Here is a 27,500-nt window from a genome sequence, read left to right as displayed (position 1 = left end):
AAGGGATCAGAAAAGCCTTGAAATAATAACGAGTTGTGGGAAAAGCATCGAAGTAAAACCCTGGAGGCTGTGCGGGGTGGGTGTGTAGGGAAGGGAGGGACCGCCGCAGCCTTAGGAGATCAGAGGAGGAGGGCGGCTTGAAGCATGTAAGGAAAACATCCCTTTGCCAACACGGAAACAGAAAAAAATGTTTGATTCCTGCCAGTTGCAAAAGTACACCCTTTTATTTACCACTTTCAATTTCGACGATCCGCCTGATATTCCCTTTGAGAGCCGCGTTACCTCTCCCTAATGCAGCTGTCGAGACTCGCGGCTCACATTGTGTGTGCATCCAATCTCAGCCACCCCCTACCCCCTCCTCCTCTCTTCCCTAATTCCCTCCTTTTAATCTGCACGTGCCGCTTCTCTCTCTTCCCCTGAAGGTGTCGTGGATAAGAAGGAGGGACCTGCGCATCCTGGCGGTGGGGCGCTTCACCTTCACCAGGGACGACCGCTTCAAGGCCATCCACCAGCCCGGCTCGGAGGACTGGCTGCTCAAGATACACTACGCCCAGCACCGCGACGCCGGGGCCTATATGTGCCAGACCTCCACCTCGCCGTCCCTTTCCACGGCCGTCTGGCTCACTGTTGTCGGTGGGTGAAAGTTCTTTTGGGGGAGAGATGGGGAAGGAAGGGGAAGCTGGGAGGCACTTAGACAAGGTAATATCTAGGCTCACGAGGAAGCATGTACGCAGTTAGCGGCGAAGGGGAGAGTCTAAGTACCAGAGGAGGAGGACGAGGGCGTTGCACTGCGAAAGGAAGTACAGTAGACGTCATTCGTGAGGCGTGACAGGAAGGGTGTCTCTTAGGGCGTCCGAGGAGGAAAACGAGAGGCGGGCGACGGGACGAGGCGGCGAGACAGAAGGCATGAGAAGGCCAACACTGGAATAGGTGTCAGCAGGGGCGGCTCGGCGCCACACGAGAGTAAAGGTGCCATTGGGAGGGCGAGGGTGGCACCGAGGGGCCAGTGGTGCCTGAGGTGTTTACCGAGGAGAGATTATTACATTTCGTTGGATGGTTGGTTGGTACAGATATCTCCCCTTAAGGGAGACGGGCCTTTGCCATATGTGGCGGCCCGTAGCGGGGTGTCGAGTCGATTCAAGACTCAGGCGTGGGTCGAGGGGAAGAACCCGCCGGCTGGCGTGCCAGGCGGGGAAACGGATGCTCATGGCAGCCCTTAGCTGAGCCGAGCGAGCAACTCAACAGTCTACAGGTGGTCCAGGGGCCAGGGGCCGTATACACAAATATTCTAAGAATAATACTAAGCCTTGCACTTAACAACTTTTAGCTAAGCATAGGCCCTTAAGTATTACTTAGAATTCCCCTTAGCGGACTCTAAGCTAAGTATTTTTTTAGCAAAATACCGGTATGAAGTGCATCGCCTAGCAAAACGATCACTTGCAAAAGCATTATATATAGCTACCACAGGACATATTATGCAAAGATGAAATAGCTATAATGCATTCAACATGTTATCTATCTGTACACAAAAGCTTGTTTGGAAACAATGGACACAACAGTGAAGTAAATGATCGACATAAACGAGCCTTCTTCTTCTTCCTCTTGTGGTCTTTATTGCCCATGATCGTTATATAGGTGCATCTTTTCATGTTTCCGGTGTACCTCCACTATTCTTTTATGTGTTTTGGCAAAATATGTATATTACTGCCTCGACGTCGTCTCCTCAGCCGCCGGTGACAACAAAGGCGTAGCGCGAAGCGTATCACACGGAATTACCAAATAATAAAAGTAAACAAGTCAAAACAAACTAAATCTAACCAGACCTGCCCAAACCTAACTATACCTAGCCTATAGCCAACCTAACCTGACCCTTCTACCGCCAAAATGCAATGTGCTAAGATGCGTTAATTCACACTCCTCAATAGTTTGAAGTTTCTTCAATATTCAAGCTGTTTGTCACTGTACTGTATTCAGAGGCCAACATACAACACATAATGCATTAGCCTCACGTGAGATGGTTACCATAATTTCAGACTCGTGTGTTCAGTGACTTTCTTGTTTATTTGATATATATCAACTTTCAGTCAGGTTACTCTGGTATATCTTTACCTCAGTGGGTCAAGGCACACAATCACTAGTACTATTATAAAATGTTCTTATGTTTCCCGAGCTTCTACACCTATCTGCTGTACTAAAGATAGGTATAGGTACTTCTCCATTCATGGAGGCCACTTTTCTCAACTATCTTTGACAGGTCTCCCATTCACATTGTTTCACTCTGCTCCAGTGTCATCATATGCTTTCCCTCTCTGTACATTTCCTTTCACCAAAGGGGATTGTCTTCAATTTCCAGTGTTATATTAATTTGGCCCACCGGTGTTCACTCATTTCCTCTCTTTGAAACTCAGCTTCCCCTTGGTTAACCTTTCTCAGAAGCTCCACCCCATTTCCCCTGAGAGCGTGTGAACACTATCATGCCAACTGGTTTTGAATGACTTCTAATCTCCCGACATCTTAAGTGTTAGTCCTGCTGACCCATACAAGATAGCTGTGGGGTTACTACCTTCCCCATACAAAGGCAACTTCCATATTCATACTGGCTAATTTCCCTTCTCTACCACTGATGCTAACACCTGTCATTTTCCCTACCTTGGCTTCATTTACTTTTCTTTGTGCTTTCTCCTATGGCCTCCTTGCTTATCTCAAATCCTAAATAACCTTGTGTTTCTATTACCTCTAAGATATTGTTTCCCAGCATCCGCTGTCCTACTGCTGGTGTGAATTTCCATTATTATGTTTAAAGATAAGTTTCCATTCCATACCAAAGTCATTTAGGATCAGGCAACGTCCTTCCACTAATACTACATCATCTGCATAACCTAGGCAAAGCAATACAACTTCTGATGTGTGGGGCTTTATTACTGTTGTCTATAATATCCACATATACACATGGAGGAGGGGGGTTATGAACAGAAAGGATTAATTGATTATGTGGCAGTAGATGGAAGACTGAGAAAGGATATTTGTGACACGAAGGTAGTAAGTGGAATGTTCGATGGGTCTGACCATCTTGCAAAAGTGGGTGTTTGAAAAGAAAGATGAAGTAAAAAAGGAAATACTGAAGATAGAAAAGTTACAGGAAAAGAAATAAAAGATGAGTATAACATGAAATGGCAGAGGCCTTAAGTGAAAAATGGGAGTGTGAAAGATAGTACAGATAGATATTGAAAAAGTTTTTGGAACATTCAAAGTAGTGTTAACTACAACAAAAAAGTGGTAGGAATGAAAGTGGTGAGGGATGGAAAAATAAAAGGAAATTCATGGTGGACAAAAGATAAGGAGGATAGTAAAAGAATAAAGGGAACTTTTTAAGAAAACTCAAGAAAGAAATGTGGCTGAGCAAGTAAAAAGGGAAAGGAAAAAGAAATATAGAGAATGCAAAATGTAATTAAAACAAGCCATAAAAGAAAGCAAGAAGAGAGTTGATGAAGACTTTGGAAAAAGACTAAGTGAAAAGGGAACACAAAATCATATTGGAAAGAAGTAAAAAACGAAAGAAATGCATCACCCCAATAATATCTCCCCAAGTAAAATTAATGAAGTTATGGATGAGAATGGAAAGATGTTGAAAGACGGGGAAGCTGTGAAAACTTAATGAATTTTGATGATGGACGTCCAGCAGCTGTAACAACAACAGTTTTGAGTGGAGGTAGAGGAGGAGTATATAAAGAAAGAAGTATAACATATGAACAAGTAAATCAAGCAATGAAAAGATTAAAAAATGGAAAAGCAGCAGGAACTGATGGAATCAATCAGATATTTTTCTTCAGAGTCAATTGGATTGGATTGCATTGTGGGATGTTTTAAAGATTTACAGTGTGGGAGGAAAACTGCTCAGTGCAATAAAGTCTTTCTATGAGGAGCATGTGCATGTGTCAAAATTACTGGAGAAACAAGTGAACATTTTGAGTTAAAAGTGGGATTAAGGCAGGGGTGTGTCATGTCACCGTGGTTGTTCAATATCTATATGGATGGTGTCATGAGAGAAATGAAGGGCAAAGTTGGGGAAGTTGGAGTAAAAATGTATGCTGAGGGAAGGAAGTGGGTGATGAATTCAATCCTGTTTACTGATGACACGGTGCTCATTTTGATAGTGTATGTAAAAGGAGAAAGCTGAAAGTAAATGTCAACAAAAGTAAAGTGATGGTTTGTGGGGGGAGTAAAAGTGAGGTTGTAGATTTTAAATGCCCATATAGAGAGGGAACTGAATGTGAAAAAGAATGCAAAATTATTTTGAATGGTGAAGAAATGGAGGAGGTCAATGAGTTTAAGTACCTTGGATCAGTTATCAGTTAAAAATACAATAATAGTACCAACCCTCACATATGCAACTGAAACATGGGCCTGGAATGAAAGGCAGTGAAAATTTGTTATTTGAGGAGTGCTTGTGGTGTGAGTAGAATGGATGGAATGAGTAATGAAAGTGTGTACAGGCGTTTTGGAATGTGTCACGGTGGTGAAGGGAGGAAGTGTGGAGTGGTGGAAGAAGTGAAGTGACAGACTTTAAAGTGGTTTGGCCACATGGAGCGAATGGAGGAGAGTAAGATGACCAGAAGGGTGTATGTGAGTGAGATAAAGGAAGGGAATGCTAGAGGACGACCTCCAGTGAAATGGAGGGATAGGGTGCAGGAGTACGTTAGGGAGAAGGGTGAAAGATCCTTGAGAAACTTTGAGCGGGCAAGGAGGGAGTGTCCGGATAGAGAAAGATGGAAACTTCTGCCGTGGTAATCCCCTGGTGGGAGCTCCTAGGAGCAGGCGTTGATGAGATGATGATGATGAATGAATTGAGCGGAATCACAGCAGAAATGTTGAAGTGTGGAGATGAAGTTACTATATGAATGGTCAAGATATGTGAAGTGGCCTGGGAAGGGGGGGGGGAGGTCCCAGCAGACTTGATAAAAGCCATCATGGTCCCAGTTTACAAGAGGAAGGGCAGGAGAGGGGAGGTGGGAGTTGTAGGGGTATAAGTCTGCTGAGTGTAGGCTACATGGAAAGGTATATGTAAAAGTCCTAATTGAGATTGTGCAAAGACTTACAGAAGAGAAAATCAGTGAAGAACAAGGAGACTTCAGGGAGGGAAGGGGATGTGTGGATCAGATTTTTCGTTCAAGTTGGTAGTAGAAAAAATATTAGCAAAAGGAAAAAATACTATGCTGCCTTCATGGATCTAGGTATTCTAGAGAAAGTTTATGACAGAGTCGATTGGCTGGCATTGTACATGGGACATCTTAAAGGTATATGGTGTGGGAGGAAAACTGCTTAATGCAATAAAGTCTTTCTATGAGGATGCATCTGCATATGTCAAAATTACTGGAGAAACAAGTGAACATTTTGAGATGAAAGTGGGCTTAAGGCAGGGGTGTGTCATGTCACCATGGTTGTTCAATATTTATATGGATGGTGTTATGAGAAATGAAGGGCAAAGTTGGGGAAATTGGAGTAAAAATGTATGCTGAGGGAGGGAGGGAAGTGGGTGATGAATTCAATCTTATTTGCTGATGACACAGTGCTCAATGCAGAAAATGAAAGTGACTTACAAAATTTGGTCAGTGTTTTTGATAGTGTATGTAAAAGGAGAAAGTTGAAAGTAAATGTCAACAAAAGTAAAGTGATGGTTTGTGAGCGGAGTAGAAGGGAGGTTGTAGAGTTTGTATGCCCATATAGAGTGGGCATTGAATGTGAAAAAGAATGCCAAATAATTTTGAATGGTGAAGAAATGGAGGAGGTTAACGAGTTTAAGTACCTTGGATCAGTTATGTGTAAGCATGGTGGTACAGAAGAAGAGAAAAGAGAAAGGGCATTGCAAGGATTGACTGATTGGAGGAGAAGCTGCGGATCCATCTCTGGCATGCCATCTCATTGTTGGGGCTGAATTTCTCCATGGCATGGACTGGACCTCTGCCGGACAGCTGGAGAAAGCTGCCATGGCACAAACCCGACTGATGGAGACAACTGATTTCTTCTTCCACATCATGTTTGGCCCTGAAATATGAGTACAAGTTCAAATAAACAACATAATATATATATATATATATATATATATATATATATATATATATATATATATATATATATATATATATATATATATATATATATATATATATATATATATATATATATATATATATATATATATATATATATATATATATATATATATATATATATATATATATATATATATATATATATATATATATATATATATATATATATATATATATATATATATATATATATATATATATATATATATATATATATATATATATATATATATATTTTTTCTTGATTAGTGTACTATACTAAAAGAGGTTAACCTGGTAGCTGCAGGGATCATGTTTCTAAAGGCCCCTCCGAGCGAGAAAAATGAAAAAAATCATCACTACGCAAACCATTTCATAATATATATCAACACATTTGTGATCAGTTTATGCATCATCTATTTTTGGGGGTTTATATCATGACAAAAATGTGGCCCATCGCTGGTACACGGTAAAGCCACAAATTTGGCCTGTTGCTGCTACCAGGTTAAGTTGGACTATGAATGGACAGATGCTGTTTTAAGAGCATCTGAAATAAACTTATGGGACTGATATATGATAATTAAATCTGTGATATTTATTAAGATGTGTCCAGTGATTTAATTGGCAAAGAATTGCAAAACACAAGCTAAGAAAATAAAAGTACTGAACTGATTGACGTATCGACACGGGAAATGGCCGTCGGAGAAATAAGAATGGATTAGTAATTAATATACCCGAAGCAAGAACTAAAGACATTGCATCGACATAAGTATATGATAGAATAACAGGCATTATCTACATGAGTTATTTACTGCACAGTGCACACTATATGGGCTGGCAACATTGTCTTATTTTCTAGCAATTAAAGTTGCTTATATTGTGCATTATATTCTTGCATGGGAATGACTGCTTGATGCTGGATGATAAAAACTAAATGATTAAACAATAATGTTATGTGGCGAATACCAGCTTGAGGTCACTCTAGGTCTAGGAGGACTTGCTCGTTGTTGTCAATGTCATCACGATCACTGCAAATAGATACATTACAATTAGAAATGCTTTGGTACCTGCCCTATATCTATATCTATACTTGTCCAGAAGTCAAAACTCTAGATTCATGGACCAATTTGCAATTTTTTTTGTTCAAAAAGATTTTAGCATTGTTAATTGACTTTAATAGCTATTTGGGAGTAAGACTAAGAATAATCATAAAATTCACTTTTAGATCTTCATAAGAAAGGAAGCTGCAAATAACAAAAGCCATAATATACTGTGAACTAATTAATTTTAAATGTGAAAAAAAAGACATGACCAAAACAAATTAAACAATACTACAATGCTAGCTAGCATGGGTATTAGTATCATTTTGCAACACCCAGGGATTCCTGGGAGGTATTTTACAGGAAGGATAGCTACCGTTCGTTAAGTAGGATCAATGAGGTTAGGTGACGTTTATAATTTTTTGTTAAGTTAAAATAAGGCAACATTCTGAATGATAGTTAGTTTGGTAAAAAAATTTACGTCCAAAATCAAAATGTTTGTTTAAAAAATAGTCAGTAACACAAATCGGAAATTTATCTGAGTTAGGAGAGGTGAACTTATATTAAGTTAGGTATGTCAGAGCAAGGTTTCTAAACAAGTTGATTTAGGATTAAAGGAAAAAAGTCATAAGTGATGCAAGCTTGAGTACTAGAGCAAGTTCGGTTTAAGAGCTACCGGTACGTCAAATTGATTTGGTTTGGTTACTGAAAATAAGCAAAGGAAGGTAATTTTGTTAGGACACTTCTGACATTTAAGTTAGGTTAAAAATATCAACTTTTCTAAATAATTGCTGATTTGGTTAAAACTGACTATCTTAAATAACAGATTAAGTTGAAATAACTATATGTCAATGATAAATTTACCCAGGTTAGGTTTGGTTTATCGTTGCTGGGAGGTTAGTCAAGTAAAAATTAAATAACAGACACTAGTGACCCAAATAGGTATTGTTTAGGGTTTGGTAAGTTTGGTGGGAAACGTTTGTTGAAGTCAGTCACAAGATTAACAGGTGTGTTAGGTTTAAAGAGTTGAATATTGTAAAAGATAAGTCTGGCGAGGTAAAATATTGGCTCACCTGTGTTCGTTCCTTGGGCAGGAGTCTGTGGCTGCCGGTGTTGATCACAGGTAAGATACACGTGCACCAGTGATGACTGGACCTTCACAGACTACCTAAGGTGAGTGATAACAGACACTGGATGCCCTCCAGGCAATGGCTGGGGGCTGTATAACGCCAGCCACACACCGCGGCCCGCGGGGCTTCCAGCAAGGTTACTCCCAGGGCTCCTTGTGTGACAGCCTGTGGATGGTGGCAGGCGGTCACCAGCCATCGCTTGGAGGGTCACCAGTGTCTGTTATCACTCAATCTCTGTCAGTCTGTGAAGGTTGCACCTGCATTTTACCTGTCGGTGAACACCACTTCAGTCGTGATGGCCATGTAGGTGTTTCCAAGGTCCGCCTCGCCGAACCACTCATCTCAGCACGGTCAGCACAGTCCACAGATATTTCAGGATGAGTTTCAAATCATTACACGCCTCCGATTCGTCTAGACGAGGCAGATATATTAGGAGGTGATGCCTTCCCTCCCGCTGTAATCCACCATGTTGCAATACTTATGCATTTTTAACGGTGCTAAGGGAGCCCCTTCCCCGCCTTAAATTTTCCGCCCGCTAAGTGCTCCAGCTTCACCGCTAAGCGGCCCAGCGCCATTTTAAGTAGAAAACTTAACGATTCTTTGCCGTTAAGTGCACTTAGCGATGCTAAGAACTTTTGTGTATACCGCCCCAGGAGAGTTGCTCGCTCGACGAGTGCTGGCGTTCAACAGTGTGTGTGTTTGTGTGTGTGTGTGTGTGTGTGTGTGTGTGTGTGTGTGTGAGAGAGAGAGAGAGAGAGAGAGAGAGAGAGAGAGAGAGAGAGAGAGAGAGAGAGAGAGAGAGAGAGAGAGAGAGAGAGAGAGAGAGAGAGAGAGAGAGAGAGAGAGAGAGAGAGAGAGAGAGAAGGGGGGGCGTAGTTCCAAATGATCTAAAGATAGCTAGGATAATACCCGTCTGTAAAAGTGGAGATGGATTAAAACCTTTAAATTATCGCCCAATATCCATATTATCCGCAGTTAGTAAAATCCTTGAAAAGGCAATGTATAATAGATTGTCATCGTTTATAGAAACTAATAATATATTAACTAAAGATCCATAGGCGCACCTAACATCACCAAATGTGGGGTAAAAACTTGGCGGAGGGACTGTTTTCGTGGCGCCATAGGCGGTAGTGGGCTAAGGAGTAGCCTATCCGCATATTTTGTTTTTATTTATTAATGATCCACGAGACATCCTAGAGTTAAATCAAAGTATGTGCTTAGCTTTGTATTCATTCATACACACACTGGTAATATTTCGGTGGTGTCTGATTCGCTTATTTGAGTGAAATTCTAGTGTGATAAAGTCACAAATTCGTCACTAGTAAAAATGAAACTAGTAATGTAAGTTTTGCCTCCATGAAATACACACAAATAGATTAATATGAAAGCTCAAGAAGTCACAATAAGTGACATCCCCTGCTTTGCGCAGTGAAAATATGCTTATCTAAGGTACCGATGCCCGCAAAATGGTGTGGCTGCTGCCTCGGGTACAGACCACAGAGTTATATACCTAGAGCGCGCGAGCCAGACACTCGGGTGCGGCAACCGGAAGTACCTCGGCCGCCATCTTTGGGAGCCCAGTCCAACCAACTCTGTGCTCCAGCCGGCAACTTCAAAGTGGAGGTAAGTGGTAGGTGGTGATGGTGGTGGTGGTGGTGGTTGTGGTGGTGATGATGGTGGTGGTGGTGATGGTGGTGGTGGTGGTGGTGGTGGTGGTGGTGCTATAGTGGTGGTGGTGGTGGTAATGGTGGTGGTGATGGTGGTGGTGGAGAGAGACCATCACCAACAAATCACCACCACCACCACTATCACGTACCACCACCACCACCACTATCACGTACCACCACCACCACCACTATCACGTACCACCACCACCACCACCACCACAAACACCAACCACCACCACCACCACCACTAACACGTACCACCACCACCACCACAAACACGTACCACCACCACCACCCGTACCACCACCACCACCACTATCACGTACCACCACCACCACCACCATCACGTACCACCACCACCACCACCACTATCACGTACCACCACCACCACCACCAGCACGTACCACCACCACCACCACCATCACGTACCACGACCACCACCACTATCACGTACCACCACCACCACCACCACCACGAACCACCACCACCACCACTAGTATGTACCACCACCACCACCACTATCACGTACCACCACCACCACCACCATCACGTACCACCACCACCACCACTATCACCTACCACCACCACCACCAAGATCAAGTACCACCACCACCACCACCATCACGTACCACCACCACCACCACTATCACGCACCACCACCACCACCACTATCACGTACCACCACCACCACTATCACAGACCACCACCTCCACCACTATCACGTACCACTATCACGTACCACCACCTCCACCACTATCACGTACCACTATCACGTACCACCACCACCACCACTATCACGTACCACCACCACCACCACTATCACATACCACCACAACCACCACTAAAACGTACCACCACCACCACCACTATCACGTACCACCACCACCACCACCATCACGAACAACCACCACCACCACTATCATCACGTACCACCACCACCACCACTATCACGTACCACCACCACCACCACTATCACGTACCACCACCACCACCACTATCACGTACCACCACCACCACCACTATCACGTACCACCACCACCACCACCATCACCACCACCACCATCATCATCACCACCACCACCACCACCACCATCACCACCACCACCACCACTATCACCACCATCACCACCACCACCATCACGTACCACCACCACCACCACCATCACGTACCACCACCACCATCTCTATCACGTACCACCACCACCACCACTATCACGTACCACCACCACCACCACTATCACGTACCACCACCACCACCACGATCACGTACCACCACCACCACCACCATCACGTCCCACCACCACCACCACCAACACTACCACCACCACCACTATCACGTACCACCACCACCACCACCACTATCACGTACCACCACCACCACCACTATCACGTACCACCACCACCACCACTAACAACAACCACCACCACCACCACCACAGTCACGGACCACCACCACCACCACAATCACGTACCACCACCACCACCACTATCACGTACCACCACCACCACCACTATCACGTACCACCACCACCACCACTATCACGTACCACCACCACCACCACTATCACGTACCACCACCACCACCACTGTCACGTACCACCACCACCACCACTCACGTACCACCACCACCACCACTATCACGTACCACCACCACCACCACTATCACGTACCACCACCACCACCACTATCACGTACCACCACCACCACCACCACTATCACGTACCACCACCACCACCACTATCACGTACCACCACCACCACCACTATCACGTACCACCACCACCACCACTATCACGTACCACCACCACCACCACTGTCACGTACCACAACCACCACCACTATCACGTACCACCACCACTATCACGTACCACCACCACTACCACCACCACCACCACCACTATCACGTACCACCACCACCATCACTATCACGTACCACCACCACCACCACCATCACCACTACCACCACAACCGTCATCAACACCACCACCACCACCACCATCAAAACCACCACCACAGAGTGAGGGAAAGTGGGCTCCCCAAGATGGCTGCCGCGCCAGGGTAGCTTGCCTCACCCGCCGCCAACTCCACAACACGGGAGCGCGCGCTCTAGGTATATAACTCTGTGGTACAGACCCCACAGTTGTCGTATAAATTATATACGTATTTTCATATTATTGTTCTGTTGTTTATTCAATGTTCTGTTCAAGGAAAAGCATACTCATAATTTTAGTTATTTTTCGGTTATAAGGATTCTTTACGAAATATTATTATAACATTACCGCCTATAAGTTAGGAAACGTCCTGAATCCTGGATCGGCTATGGTGATGTTAGGTGCGCCTATTCGGTTTTAGAAAAAATTACTCTCCACAATTAGCAACAATGAAGCTGGTGAATAGTATTTTGCAAAGGAATGATAAGGCGCTTTACACAACTGCTGTATTTTTAGACTTAAAAAAAGGCCTTTGATACAATGAACCATGACATATTGCTACAAAAAATTAAAATTCTACGGCATAAAGAACAATTTACTCTGTTGGTTTGATAGTTATTTGAAAGACAGGAAACAGTTTGCTGAAATAGATGGGACAAGGTCTAGCAATCACCTCATAACAACTGGTGTTCCCGAGGCTCTACATTAGGACTGCTCTCGTTTTTGTTGTATATCAACGATTTAGTCCAGTCTACTGATCTTTTGAATTTCATATTGTTTGCTGATGATACCACAATTTTTCAAGAAGAACAAGATCTCCAAACATTGGAAAATATTATCAATCAAGAACTTGTGGCTGTCTCAACCTGGCTAGTTACGAACAGTCTAACGTGAAATACTAAAAAACTAATTACATGTTATTTGCTGGAAATAAGCATATTTACTATGACATTGTAATTAAATTAGTGAATTGTGCGATTGAAAAAGTCAACTTGGTAAAATCTCTAGGAATTATTATCGATGACACGTTACTTTGGAAATATCATATTAATTATGTACATAATAAAATATCAAGATCGATAGGGATACTTTATAAAATCAAAGACAACTTGACTACAGATTTGCTTACGATTTTGCATTATAGTTTAGTCTACCCCTAATTGCAATATTGTAATCTTGCCTGGGGTTCTGCAGTGAAGACCTTCACAAAGACATTACTATTATTACAAAAAAATAATAGAATAATCTCAGACGCAGGGTACAGAGATCACACTGATCCGTTATTTTTATATCTTTCCTTACTAAAATTAGATGATATTAATAAATTAGAACTATCAAAATTTGTTCACAGTCAATTAATTATTTCTACTGTTATTACTTTTGATAGAGTTTCAAGTGTTCATCATCAAAATCTAAGGAGCCAAAATGTATTAAGACTACCGCAACCTCGTTCAGAAGCAACTAAAAGATTTGTGGCACACTCAGGGTGCCTCGCATGGAACAGTCTGCCTCAAAACTTTAAGTCTACTGAAAATAGTACAACATTTAAAGTAAAGGTTAAGAAATATTTATGAAATATTCACAATGATGACCGAGATAAATTTGCATGTTATTGGCATATGTTTTGTTTAACGCTTTAGGATAAATATAGTGCACACATGTTTGTTTGGGAATGTATGAGTTTGTATATGTGTAATATATTATATATGTATATATATATATATATATATATATATATATATATATATATATATATCTATATATATAGATATATATTTATATATCTAGATATATATATATATATATATATATATTTATATATATATGTATGTATAAGGATGTATGTGTATGTATGTATTTGTAAAGTTCTATTGAATACATAAAAACTGCTTAATTATCTAACACAGCCTGCTTTATCCTACAATTGATAGAATTAAGGAGCTCTTCAAAAATGATTTTTCATTCAAAGAGCTCTGCCTTGTAATATTGTTGCAGTTGTTTATTGTATTATTAATTTATCAGGCAAATAAATGTTTTTGACTGACTTTTTTGACAGAGAGAGAGAGAGAGAGAGAGAGAGAGAGAGAGAGAGAGAGAGAGAGAGAGAGAGAGAGAGAGAGAGAGAGAGAGAGAGAGAGAGAGAGAGAGAGAGAGAGAGAGAGAGTGGGGGGTCTGCTCTCTCTCGAGACAGCCAGCTGTTAGAACATAAGAACATAAGAACGCAGGAGTCTACAAGAGGCCGGTAGGCCTGTACGAGGCAGCTCCTTTGACCCTAAGCTCCCGTGTATCTAACCCCACCTAATATCGCTGTCCATGAACTTATCTAGTCTATTTTTGAATGTGACAATTGTATTGGCACTCACTCACCACATGGCTGCTAAGCCTATTCCACTCCTCCACCACCCTGTTAGTAAACCAATTTTTGCCTATGTCCCTGTTGAATCTGAATTTATCCAGTTTAAATCCGTTACTTCGTGTCCTACCCGGTTCTCTTACCAACAAAACCTTATGAATGTCTCCCTTATTAAAGCCCTTCATCCATTTATAAACCTCGATCATGTCTCCACGCACCCTTCGCCTTTCTAGAGAATGCAAGTTTAACTGTTTAAGTCTTCCCTCGTATGGCAAATTTCTCAACCCTTGAATCATCTTAGTCATTCTCCTCTGCACAGATTCTAACATTTTGATATCCATTCTATAGTAAGGTGACCAGAACTGAACCGCATAGTCAAGATGAGGTCTAACTAATGCTAAATATAGTTTGAGGAAGACTTCGGGGCTTCTGTTGCTTACTCTCCTTGAAATAAATCCCAGTACCCTATTAGCTCGATTTCTAGCTTGAATGCATTGTGCCCTTGGACGGAGATCAGAGCTCACTAAGACCCCTAAATCCCTCTCGCACCCAGACCTACTTATGAGAGTGTCATTTAAACAATAGTTATGTGAGGGGTTGTTCCTACCTACACTCAGAATACTGCACTTCCCTACATTGAACTCCATCTGCCATTTATCCGCCCAGTCATATAATCTGTTGAGTTCACCTTGGAGAATACTAGCGTCCTGATCCGACTCAATTACTCTACCGATCTTGGTATCATCTGCAAATTTACTAACATCACTACTAATTCCTGTGTCTAAGTCATTGATATAAATAACAAACAAAAGTGGACCTAATACCGAACCTTGTGGGACCCCACTCGTAACACATCCCCAGTCAGATCTTTTACCATTGATTTGCACTCTTTGCTTCCTATTGCTAAGCCACGCCTTGACCCAGTGGGGTGGGGGGTATGTGGTGCCCCGAGGGCTGCGACACCACTCGCTCCAGTGTCATCATCTTCTCCGGCAATATTTTCCGATGACAACAGCGGTATCGACCGCTAAAACACAACACGGACTCCAACACATGATTGTCCCCACACGCACTGTTCATTTACCAACCTATACACAATTGCAATTGCCCATTAACGCACCCGCTTATCTCTCTAAGCCAAAACACAATCAACCGCGGCCAAAACACAATCAACCGCGGCCAAAACACGATCAACCGCGGAACAAAATGTTATGAAAACAAAGCTGCGTCACCGCGTGACAGCTACACTAAGGATTAAAATCGAGTGTAAGCCACATGTCGGTTAGGTAGATTATTGTATGAGCTCGGTGTGAGTTTGATGTATGACTCACACGCCTGACGTATTACCCTCGTGATGTCTGTATGTATGTCATGCCTATATAAGAAGCATTTATTCAGGCTAGGGATCAGATCAGCCAGCACTCTGCTCGTGTGCGGTACACCCAGTTGTCCTTCCCTAGACAACATGGGCAAAACCTTCATCTTTGCTACTGTGAGTATGGAGTGAAGTAGTACCATAGAGGAAAGCGTATCTAACATATCTATTGTGTTCTATTATCTTAGTTTTACTTAGGATTATATTTCTATGATACTTTATTGTGCGAGTTTTTACTCAATATTATACCAGTGCTAACGTCAGTAACCAATGGTGAAAGAAAACCTGAAGACTCATTGAGTCTCGTAAGCCAGTCGCTGGTTTAAACAATATTTTTACCCTTTGTAATATTAAGTAGTATTAAGGTAGAATAAAATACATATAAGAAAGGCGACACCGTTTCATCACCCCATTTACGAACTCCTTTAAATACTCCTGAAGTACCAGAATTTGAAGTCAAGTGTCACTAATACAAACAGTGTGTCGTCTCCCCTGTGTGACCCGGGATTGCGGGTTACAACATTGGTGTCAGGTGTGGGGTGGTGAAACTTGTGGTGAAACTTGCGATTTATATTGGTTTATATTGGTATTGTACTGGTGTATGTCCACATCCGAAAGCGAGGGAGAAGACAGTTATTCTTGGAATTACGGGAATAAGACTTTAGAGTTAAAAATGCCAGACCAAGGCAAGAACCCTCCCCCCACCAAAGGAGATGGAAAATCGATCACCCTTGCCCATGATGATCTTGTCACGCTACTTAGCCGTCATACCTTGAATGATTTTAGTAGAGTGCAGGGACTCTTATATTTTTGTGGTGGAGAAGAAAAAAGTAGCAAAGCACCAAACCTCCCATGCCATAAGCTAGCAAAGAAATGGAAAGAGGATATTGATAGCCGGACACAGGCAAATTGGGACACTACCGGAAAGATTGAGTTAGCCAAACAATATGCCCTGGGAGCAGCGCGCGATCATCTCCTCGGTTGTATCACTAGATGTGGACAGGATTGGGAAAAAGTAAAGGAAGACTTCCTACGTGTGTTTCCCACAGTAAGGACCTTTTCGGTCCTCCAGAAAGAATTGGGAGAGGCAAAACGGCGGACAGGAGAAAACATCCGCACCTTCCTCATCCGCCTGGAGACATTGAGAGACGAGTTGATCGCTCTCAAGCCTGACAATGCCAGTTTGCTAACTGAGATAACCGCTTTACGGCTCAGAGAGGCTTTCCCTCCGGCCCTCTTACTCATCCTAACGGAGGAAGAAAAGGGGGACCCACAGAAGGTATTAAAGAAAGGGTATGAGTATATTAAAGCTTATCCAGAGTCGAAGCTATCCGATGCCGATATCGCCAAAGAAATAAAAGTGCTGAACGTCTGTTCCACCCAGGCATCCGGACCCAAACATGTCTCACAAGCCCGTCCTCCACGCCCTCCAGGCCAGTCACGTTACCCGATACCCCAAAGGGGAGGACGGCACGCCGCGCCACCTACACGCCCATATGGGAACGCGCCCACGCCACCCACATGTTATGCTTGTGGGTATGTAGGACACATGGCTCGCGATTGCACATATGGAAGGCAGTATAGGGGTGCCTACCACCCACCAACGGGCTCTCGGTACCCTCAGTACCAGCCCACTCGAAACAGGCGTCAGCCTGTCTCGCCTTGCGCTGCCTGGCGCCCGGAGTACACGGCCGGTCCCTCACCCCGTAGCTCCTGGGTCAACCCTGACCACGAGAAGAACAAAAAAAAAACGACCCCAGAGTAGCTGCGGCAGTCCACGGCCCTACCAACGCCCTCACGTTGAGATTGTGCGTAGGCGCTAATGCACAAAAGGAGATGGTTTACGCAATGCTAGACACAGGAGCAGGAGCGTCCCTAATAGAAGAAGATTTATTTAGGAAAATATTGCCGGAGAAGATGATGACACTGGAGCGAGTGGTGTCGCAGCCCTCGGGGCACCACAGCTTGCTCCTGTCCCCCACCTGCCTGAAGCTTACGCAAGATCACAGGTACAAATGTTTATGATAAAAGGAAGGCTCTGTGACACTTCATCCCCCTCCAACCGTCCCTCCCATTACCTCATTCTAATATACAAAACAGAATATAACATCTATCTTTCAACCTCTCGCTCTAAAGTTCCCTACCTGCCTGAAACTTACGGAGGATCACAGGTACAAAAGGCATAAAAGGAAGGCTCTTAACACCTAATCCCCCTTCTTCTAACAGTCCCTCCCATTTCCTCACTCTAATAACGAGTATAACATCTATTTTCCAACCGCTCGCTCATGTCCCCTACCTGCCTCAAAGTTACATAATTTCACAGGTAGAAAGGGCTGTTATAATAACAAGTTTCTGCAACATCTGATCTCCCTTCAACCACCCCTCCCACTCCCTCACTCGAAAATAAATATATTGTTTTCCAACCGCTCGCTCCCAAGTCCCCTTCCTGCCTCAAAGTTACGCAAGATGACCGGTAGAAAAGGTTATGTTAAAAGGAAGGTTTTGTAACACGTAATCTCCTTCCCCCAGCCGCTCCTTCAGGTACAAAATGTTATGATGTGATACATTCCCCTCTGAGAGCAAGAAAAAGCGAAGAGATAAGAGATTGTACGAGGAGAGAACATGTAACACCTAATCTCCCTTCAGCGACAGTTACTCCCATACCTTGACGCTTATATAAACAAGTCAGACATTGTTTTTAAGAGGAGAAAGAAATGGAACGTGCCACCTGCTCTTCAATTCACTACCTCCCCCAACACGTCCCCCTTTTCCTTCCTACTTCCTGAACCGACTCCATCACGCCGTCCTTTACACTCGAGGTATGAATCAGACACACACCAACACACACGTCACCGCTCTTGGATAACCTTCGCCATGTCTTGAGGGAAGAGACGCCCGCACACACACGACACGCTGTAGAATAAGCAAAAGGGGGGAGGAAAGCAAAGATTCAGTAGGGGGGGGGCCGCTGGACCAGAATTTCTGTGGGCTGCGCAGGAAGACTGTGACGTCACAATCTAGACGAAGAAGAGGTATGATTGCTGCGGCCTGCGGGGACCTCAGTCTTGACGTAGCCACCGGCTAGAGGAGGTCTATCTGTGCTGTCCGTTTTCTGTGACACGGGAAACTCTTGTTTAATATGCCTTCGTGTTGCATTGTTCGTGGGTGCAGATCCCTGCATATCTTGTACATATATAAATCATAAGGCTGTGGCCTCATTGCATAGCACAATGGAAACTGCCAGGCTGTTGAGGGAAGGAGCTCAATGAGCTTAGCTGCACCGGGCACTATGGTCTGTACCCAAGACTTTGGTGAACAAATACTTTAAAGAGGAATGGGAGCCCTGGATTATGTGTGAATGCACATGCCCTGTAGTCATTATTATTATTATTATATGAGTGAATTGTCCTAACACTCCAGGGAAATTGATGCAGAGGGCACTAAAACAGTGTTGAAAATGCATTCCAGGATCAGAACCTACTTTGACGACCAAAGAACTACATTACATTAGGAGAACTTTAAATTTTCACACTCTCTCTCTCTCTCTCTCTCTCTCTCTCTCTCTCTCTCTCTCTCTCTCTCTCTCTCTCTCTCTCTCTCTCTCTCTCTCGTCTAGGTAGTGACGTCACTTAGAATGCGCACAGAGTGGTGGGGGAGGGCGGATCGAGACTACCTGCTGTGTCTTCTACCATGGAATAAGCACCGCCACATGTCTTGACATACCCCTTACAACCACCCTACAAAAAACTGCATCCTTAAACAGCCACGATGACATTAAAAATCCACTAAAACTCCATTACACCAGCGTAACACCCTCCTTACTTCCTCCTCTTCCTCCTCCTCCTCTTCCTGCTCACGACATCCATGAAAAAGCATAAAATCAACTCAAACCGGGTCAAGATTCATTAGACAGCCACTAAAATGCCATTGAACCCGAGGGGGAAAAGAACCTATCCTCCTCCTCCTCTTTTTTCCCCGAGCCCTCACTGAACCGAGAAGCACAACCTTCAGTCTTCCATTCCAATAGAACTGCTGGCATACGTAGAACCGTAAACGAACTCACCAGAACCTTGCCTAACCCCATAAACTCACGAACTATAAATCAATAAAAGAACTCGCCTTCCTATAGAACCCTGATCCATCCACACACCTAGAACCCTAGCCCCTTCTTCAAGAACCTATCCAAACCTTGAACCTCTTTCCCTCAAGCCAATCGAAAGAGCCTTATCCTCCCATACCCCGATCCCAGCTTAGAACTCCCCCCCCCCACCCAAACCAAGAACCTTTTAACCTACCAATCGAGGCCTTATCAACACACTAACCCTCAACCCACCACTAGCCCAGCTTACAACCCCCTCCCCCCACCCACCCTGTCCCAAGAACCCCGAATGAGTGCTCTTCTCTGCCACAACCAGAAACTCGAGTGCTGGGCGGCCCGGACCTAGACGTCAATTCTGGCTCCACCATCAACCTGACCTGCATCGTCAAGCAAAGCCCCGACCCGCCGCCCTTCATCTCCTGGTACCACGAGAGGGAGGTAAGAAGGGGGGGAGAAGGAGGGGTCAGAGAGAAAGAGGGGAGGAGGAGGGGGTAGGCTGAGAGAGACGGGAGTGAAGAATAAGTATTAGGAGGGGAAGGAAAGGCTGGAAAGGGATAGAGGGAGGGAGGTGGTGAGGGAGAAGAGAAAAGAGAGATAGTGGACTGACATGAAAAAGGTGAAGGAGGAAAAGAGGGAGGTGGTGAGGCTGGGTGGAAGTAGAGAGACAGAGGGAGGAAATGAAAAGGGTGGAAAGAGAGAGGAGGGAAGGAGGTGGTGAGGTAAAGGAGAAAGGTACGTAGATGGAGGGGAAAGAGATACATGGAAACATGGAAATGCAGGCAACAGAAAGCCTATTGGCTTATTACGAGGTTGCCCGCTTTGGTGATTTAATCTGCTCGACAGATGAGCAGATGAAAGCACCTCGATATTCAGTTTACTCCCGACGCAGCGAAATGGCGATCGATTCTATATTTGAAGGAGTTGATGGTATTCGCATTTACTACTTCTGAGGGAAGATTGTTCCAGTGGCGGATGACTCGGTTTGAAAAGAAACTCCTTGCAATGTCTGTGCTACATCGACTCGACTGAATGGGTAATCCGTTATTTCTAGTTCTTGAGTTGGTTTGCAGTTCAAAGAATTTGGAGTAATCGACGTTATTGAATTTTTTCTGGTATTTGAAGACTTGAATCATGTCCCCTCGTAGGCGTCTTTTCTCCAGTGTAAAGAGTTTGAGTGGTACGGTTGGGCCCTTAAGGTTGGAATAATTTTTGTGGCGCGTCGTTGAATCCTTTCCAGTAAATCAATGTCCTTTCTGTAATTACGAGACCAGAACTGTACTGCATACTCGAGGTGCGGTCTTACCATGGAATTGTACAAGGATAGCATCACGTCTGGCGGTTTACACTCGAAGTTCCTCGCTATGAACCCGAGCATAGTGTTGGCACTGTTATATGCTTTTTTACAGTGATTCAGTTGGAGGGAAAGGAAAGGATAAAGTTGAGAGGGAAAGAAGAGAGGGGGGGAAGGAGGGAGACTGAACGGGAATGAGGAAGGCATTAATAGAAAGGAGGGAGGCAGTGAAGAACAAAAAGAAAGATTAAGAGAGATAATGGAAAGTGAGGGAGGGAGGCAAGCATTAAGCAGTGATGTGCGAGGGAGGGAGGGAGAGGAGGAAACAGGGAAGGAGGAGAGGAAGATGTGGAAGGAAGGGGAGGAGGGAATGGGGGTGCGGGGGTGGGAAAAGTTAGGGATGAAGAAACGGAAATGAAGATAAGGAGAAAGTGTTTGGAATGACAAATGAAGGTGTCGGAAAGAGAAAACGAGGGAAACACATGGAGCTGAAAGAAAACGTAAGAAGCAGTAAAGAAAACAAAGGAAGTGGGAAGATAAAGGAACACAAAGGAAGAACAAACAACAGCAGACCTGCAGGTCCTTACGAGGCTGTTTGTGACAAGCTACACTAACTATCTAATCAAAGGTGGAAGATGAAGGACAGCAAAGGCGAAGGCTCCTCCCCACCCCCCCCATCCCTCCAGCCAAAGATGGCAGGAAAGGAAAAAGAACCATGCAGCATGGAAAAACTGCAAGGAAATTATGTAGGAAAGAGGAAAGAACTACCATTACTGCTACCACTAACCGGGCTATAAAAGCAGACAAAGACACCATTATTTGAAAGAACTTAACGTTATTACGACAATGAGTAATATCTTAGTTGCTGGTTGGATTCAAAATACTTGTCTAATCTATTCTTGAAGGCCGTAACTGTTGTACTATCAACGACATCACAGGGAAGAGAGTTCCAAACATTAACAACTCGATTGAAGAAGAAGTGTTTAGCTTCGTGCGACGAGAATCTTTTACCACTTATCTTCAAATTGTGATTTCTTCTTGTTTTATTTGATCGATCAATTGTGAAGTAATCTTCCGCATTAATATCACTGAATCCTTTAAACATTTTAAACACTTCCATTAGATCGCCTCGCATTCTTCGTTTTGAGAGACTGAATAAATTTACTTCTTTAAGCCTTTGTTCATATGACAAATTTCTCAACCTAGGAATCATCTTTGTTACTCTTTGTTGAACCCGTTCCAACTTTTCTATGTCTTTTCTGTAGTAGGGAGACCAAAACTGTACACAGTACTCTAGACGGGGTCGAACCAACGAATTTTACAGTTTTAATATTACTTTTTCCGATTTATTATTAAAGACTTGTCCGATGAAGCCAACCAATTTGTTTGCAGTTTTAACTACCTATGAACAATGCTGACCGGGCTTTAAATCGCTTGATATAGTGATTCCAAGATCCTTTTCTTTACTTATTGCAGAAAGTTGTTGGCCATTCATTACGTACCGAATGCGACTGTTATTTTTTCCGATGTGCAACGCTTTACATTTGTCAACGTTAAATTTCATTTGCCATTGATTGGCCCAACGTGCAAGTCGATCTAGATCTGATTGTAAAGCTTCTTCGTCGAGTGTCGCAGTTACTTTACTAGCAATTTTTGTGTCATCAGCAAATTTTGATACTTTGCAAGTGAGCCCATCATCGATATCATTAACATAAACTAAGAAGAGCATGGGGCCAAGCAATGATCCTTGAGGTACGCCGCTTCTGACGTCGAGCCAGTTAGATGTAACACCGTTTAGAACTACTCTCTGTTTCCGCTCAGAGAGCCAGTCCACAAGCCAATTGTGAATGTTACCCGAGATACCGTGCGCCAATAGTTTGCTGAGCAATCGTTGGTGGGGGACCTTATCAAATGCCTTTTGAAAATCCAGATATATGATATCTACTGATCTGCTTTCATTGAACACCTCAAAAATATCATGAAAAAAATCAAGTAAGTTAGTTAAACACGAACGTTAACTACGGAAGCCATGTTGCGAATTATTTATCATATTATTTTCTTCAAAAAATTTCACCATATTGTCGAGAATGATAGTCTCCATTAACTTACAAAGAATCGATGTCAGGCTAATTGGTCGATAGTTTCCTGGATGAGACTTGTCCCCCTTTTTGAAAATTGGTGTGACATTTGCAAGTTTCCAATCCGACGGAACTTTTCCAGCTGTTAAAGATTTATTGAATATGACGGAGAGCGGTTTACAAATTTGGTTTGATTTCTTTTAAGACCCTAGGGGTAATTTTGTCTGGACCAGGAGCTTTGCTTACTTTAATCTTTTCAATTGTGCGTAAAATGTCACTTTCTACGATGAGCACGCCACTTAACATCTTTTCGGTCCTTCTAACCTCCGGCGGTTGAGGTGATAAACAATCTTCGTCGGTAAATACGGATGCGAAAAAGTTATTTAGGATTGTAACCATTTCATTTTCATCGTTCGTGTGGTTACCATTATCATTAGCAAGCGGTCCGATACCACAAGTGAGTGACTTTCTATTATTTACATAGCTAAAAAATTCTTTAGGATTAGATTTAATCGTTTCCGCTATATATTCTTCAAGATTTTTCTTGCTTCATTTTATTAAGTTCTTGGTTTCGCGGCGAATTCTGTCCAACTCTAGTCTGTCAGCCTCACTGTGAGTTGATATATATCTACTGTATACGCGTTTTTTAAGAGATAGGCTATTTTGAGTTTCGTTATTCCACCATTTGGGTTTCTTCTTAAAAGCTGAACGTCTGTTTCGATAGGGTACGCATATGCTTATGGCATTGTTCAATATTGTGGTGAAGGCCCCCCAAGATTTATCAATATCTGTTTCCGCCGAGATTTCAGTCCAGTCAGAATTATTTAGAATTGATCGGAGTCTTACGAAATTCGCTCTCTGATAATTAGGCACCTTTTCTTTGCTAGGAGTTACTTTACTTTCTTTCATATTGATGCTGAATGTCAGCAGGTAGGAAGAAGAATAGAGGAGATCAACAAAAACGAAAGTGTTGCTGAGAGGAAGAGAGAAGAGAAAATAAAAATGCAAGAGGTAACATAGAAACGAAAATAGTGTTAGGAGTATGTTAGGGTGTAGAATAAGGGAAGGGAAGAAAATAACGAGGCGTGGGAGGAATAACGAAGGACGGTAGCGAGAAAAGAGGAGAAAATAATACAAAAATGAACGCAGGGGTAGGAGGCAAAGACAGTAAAACGTGAGTGAAAATGAGGAAGCAGGAGAGGAAACAGTAAAGAGAGAGAGGGGAAGGGAGGGAACGAAGATGGGGACACGAGGAGCGAAAGATTGGAGGAAAATAGGAGGGAAAAAAATATATCATCAGAGCAAGGAAGCAGAGGCGTGAAAATAAGCAAGGATGAGGAGCCAAGAGAGAAAGTGATGATGAGAGAATAAGGAAGGGGGCGAAAACAGGGAGATAGGGTACGAAAGGAGGAGGAGAAAGAAGAGAAGGGAACAACACGCAGAAAAAGCATCGGGGCGAGGAAGCAAAAAAAGGCATGAAAATAAGTGAGAAAGTGATGACGCGAGATGAAGAGAGAGAGGACGAAGACAGGGAGATGAAGGACGAAAGAGAAGAGGAGAAAAAAGAGGGAAGAGAACACACAAAAACAAACAAACGGGGGAGGGGGGGAGAATGTGGGAGGTACAGAAAGAAGTGTGATGACGAGGGAGAGCTGAAGGAAGGAGTAAAAGAGAGGAGAGGGAAAAGAACAAAACAAACAAGCCGAGGATGGGGGAGATAGGGAAAGAAGTAAGATGATGCGGGAAAGAACGAAAGAGGGAGAGAGAGGAGAAAGAAGTAAAAGAGGAGGGAAAACAGGGAGAGGAAGAGGGAGAGAGAGAAAGAGGTAACGGGAGGTGGAGGGTACATAAAGGGGCCATTAGCGGAAGGCGTGGAAGATAAAATAGGCGGAGGAGGGTGAGTGGAGGGAGGAAAAAAGAAAAGGGATGTGAATGGCAGGAATGGCGGAGGAGCATAGATTGTGTGTGCTGAATAATGTAACAGGCGAACGAGAGAGAGAGAGAGAGAGAGAGAGAGAGAGAGAGAATATACATCACCAGTAATAGAATAATCTAACCATTACGTTTCTCTTTTCTTCCCCTCCCTTGCACATTGTTTTACCTCTCTCTCTCTCTCTCTCTCTCTCTCTCTCTCTCTCTCTCTCTCTCTCTCTCTCTCTCTCTCTCTCCTCCCCCTCGCTGCTCTTCTTCCCTCCTCGCTTGTTTGTCTTTTATCTCCCTCGTCTCCCCTTCGTCTTTTCTCTTCACACCTTCATGTATCTCCGTCCTTGCCTGTCGCGTCCTTCGTCACTCCCTTTCCTCGTTCTCCGCTTGACTCTCCTTTAATTCCCTCTTTTCGCTTCTCTTTACTTGCTTATTCCTTCTCACTTCGCTCTTCGCATTTCTTTCTATTGATTTATCTTTGCTTGCTCGTCCTTTCCCTCTCGTTTTATCTTGTTCTTCACTTGCTAATCATCCTCTTCTTTATTCCTCCTTTAATTCTCTCTTTTCGCTTCTCTTCACTTGCTCATTCCTTCCTTCTCACTTCGCTCTTCGTATCTCTTTCTATTGTTTTTTTCTTTGCTCACTCGTTTTATTTTATTCTTCATTTGTTAATCATAATCTCTCTTTTCCCATCTTTGTTCCATTCTTTGGCGTCCTTCCCTTCTTTTCTTTCTTTCTCTACATCCTCTTCCACCTCCCACTAACTCACTACTGCTCCACCCTCTTCTCTTATCCAACCTCTAACCTTCCCTCCCTATTTGAACACACACTTCTCTCTCCCTCTGACCCTCCCCCGCTTCTTCACCCTCTTCTCCGCTTCGACCTGCTCACCTTTCCTCCCTCCTTATACTCTCCCACTCTCCCTCTCGCTCTCCCATTCTCTTTTTCTGTGACTGGCCTTTCCACTGGTTTTGATCCTCCCTCTGACCTCTCCACCTTTCCTCCGCACTTGTAACTCTTGACTCCTCGTCTTTTAATCACGAATAAAAATCGCCCACCAACACACCCTCCTGGCCATTCCTCCTGCCTCAACCCCTACTACCTCCCCGCAGCCCCTCACCTACGACTCCCCCCGCTGCGGCATCACGGTGGTCACGGAGCACGGGCCGACCTTCTCCTCCTCCAGGCTCCTCATCCATCGCGCCACCCCGAAGGACGCCGGCCGCTACGCCTGCCACACCGCCAACTCGGAGCCCCACCACATCGTCGTGCACATCATACACAGTGAGTATCCTAGCGGCGAGGCGGAGGAACACAGGGATAGGACTACAGGCACAGGGAAACAGGGAGAGCACCAAGCTCTATAGGTTAGATTAGGTTGAGTTAGGGTTGGGTGAGGTTAGCTTAGGTTAGGTTAGGTTAAGTTAGGTTAGACTAGGTCAGGTTAGGTTTGGTTAGGTTCTAAAGATCTTGGACAGAGCTACAGGCAGGGGAACGCATACAAAGCAGAGATACACACATGGTCATATACATCGTCGTGATCAGAGACAGTGAATGGCGGCGAGACAGAGGAATAGAGGAACACAGAGACACAGAGGTACTGATAAAGGGACACTAACACACACACACACACACACACACACACACACACACACACACATCTTTACCGACTGAGAACACCGACAGGGCAAGAGGGATTTGTAGGATATGGCCACCGAGAAGGCGAGAACACTCAATGGGCTACACTGACGATAGACGGAGGGGAGGAGAAAGGGTGGAAGGGGAGCGAGGGAGGGAGAACAGGGGAAAGGGGAAGAGGAGAGAGGAGGATGGAACGAAGGGGAAGAACAAGGGAGAAAGGAGAGCAGTGAGGAGATGGGAGGATAGAAGAGGGGAAGAAGACGGGACGATGGAATGAAGGAGGGAGGAGAAAGCAAGGGGGAGCAAGGGAAAGAGAAGATAGGAGGAGAGAACGAATGAGGGAGAAATGGCAGACGGGGACACCAGAACATGCCTCACCCGTTCATTATTCACAGCTCAACACAGCTATATATATATATATATATATATATATATATATATATATATATATATATATATATATATATATATATATATATATATATATATTCCTCCAGACTTCTACGTCCTTCATTTACTCTTTCCGGTGATACAGGAGAGGTGGGGAGCATCAATACGCCTCGAGACTAAAATTGCGTGACTGTTTTCTTTGTTCTTCTCTATCGTTTTCAAGCGTACGTTCCGGGGTTGGTTTTGATACACTGAACTTTCGCTCTTGGTCGCATTCTTTATCGTAATATGAATTCCAGAGCTCTAATATGTGCTTCTGTTACATAAATTGTTTTCCTTTACTCGAATTACTCTGCCTAAGTGCTCGCTGCTATTCAGACATGATCCAGCACCGTCTCGTAACATTAAATAAGTCGCCATTAGTGATATCACGTAATATGTAAAACAGGTCGTATCTCACCAGCTACCTGAAGTAATTGTCTGGTAGGATCGTG

At 43.7% G+C, this 27,500-nt stretch overlaps 1 protein-coding gene and 1 long non-coding RNA gene across 2 annotated transcripts; one reads left to right on the top strand and one right to left on the bottom strand.

Moving 5' to 3' along the window:
- Positions 1 to 106: 106 nt before the first annotated feature.
- Positions 107 to 27,013, top strand: LOC126981143 (uncharacterized). The gene is made up of 3 exons (XM_050831858.1): positions 107 to 633; positions 20,000 to 20,121; positions 26,088 to 27,013. Exons 1-3 carry the CDS (start codon positions 576 to 578, stop codon positions 26,340 to 26,342), a joined length of 435 nt encoding a protein of 144 aa, XP_050687815.1. The 5' UTR covers positions 107 to 575; the 3' UTR covers positions 26,343 to 27,013.
- Positions 2,899 to 8,704, bottom strand: LOC126981144 (uncharacterized). The gene is made up of 3 exons (XR_007733788.1): positions 8,203 to 8,704; positions 7,056 to 7,117; positions 2,899 to 6,042 (listed from the first exon to the last, which is right to left on the bottom strand). It is a non-coding gene; the product is annotated as an uncharacterized LOC126981144 (long non-coding RNA).
- Positions 27,014 to 27,500: the final 487 nt, after the last annotated feature.

The sequence above is a fragment of the Eriocheir sinensis genome, chromosome 46 (genome assembly GCF_024679095.1).
Source record: "Eriocheir sinensis breed Jianghai 21 chromosome 46, ASM2467909v1, whole genome shotgun sequence".
Taxonomy (NCBI): Eukaryota; Metazoa; Arthropoda; class Malacostraca; order Decapoda; family Varunidae; genus Eriocheir; species Eriocheir sinensis.
The sequence above is the reverse complement of the archived record's forward strand: the minus strand, read 5'-3'. Positions and strand labels throughout refer to the sequence as shown.

Coding starts and splice junctions, on each gene's coding strand:
- LOC126981143 (XM_050831858.1), top strand. CDS start 576: ATGTGCCAGACCTCCACCTCGCCGTCCCTTTCCACGGCCGTCTGGCTC. Junction 634..19,999: donor CGTCTGGCTCACTGTTGTCG/GTGGGTGAAAGT, acceptor TGCCACAACCAG/AAACTCGAGTGCTGGGCGGC. Junction 20,122..26,087: donor CCTGGTACCACGAGAGGGAG/GTAAGAAGGGGG, acceptor ACCTCCCCGCAG/CCCCTCACCTACGACTCCCC.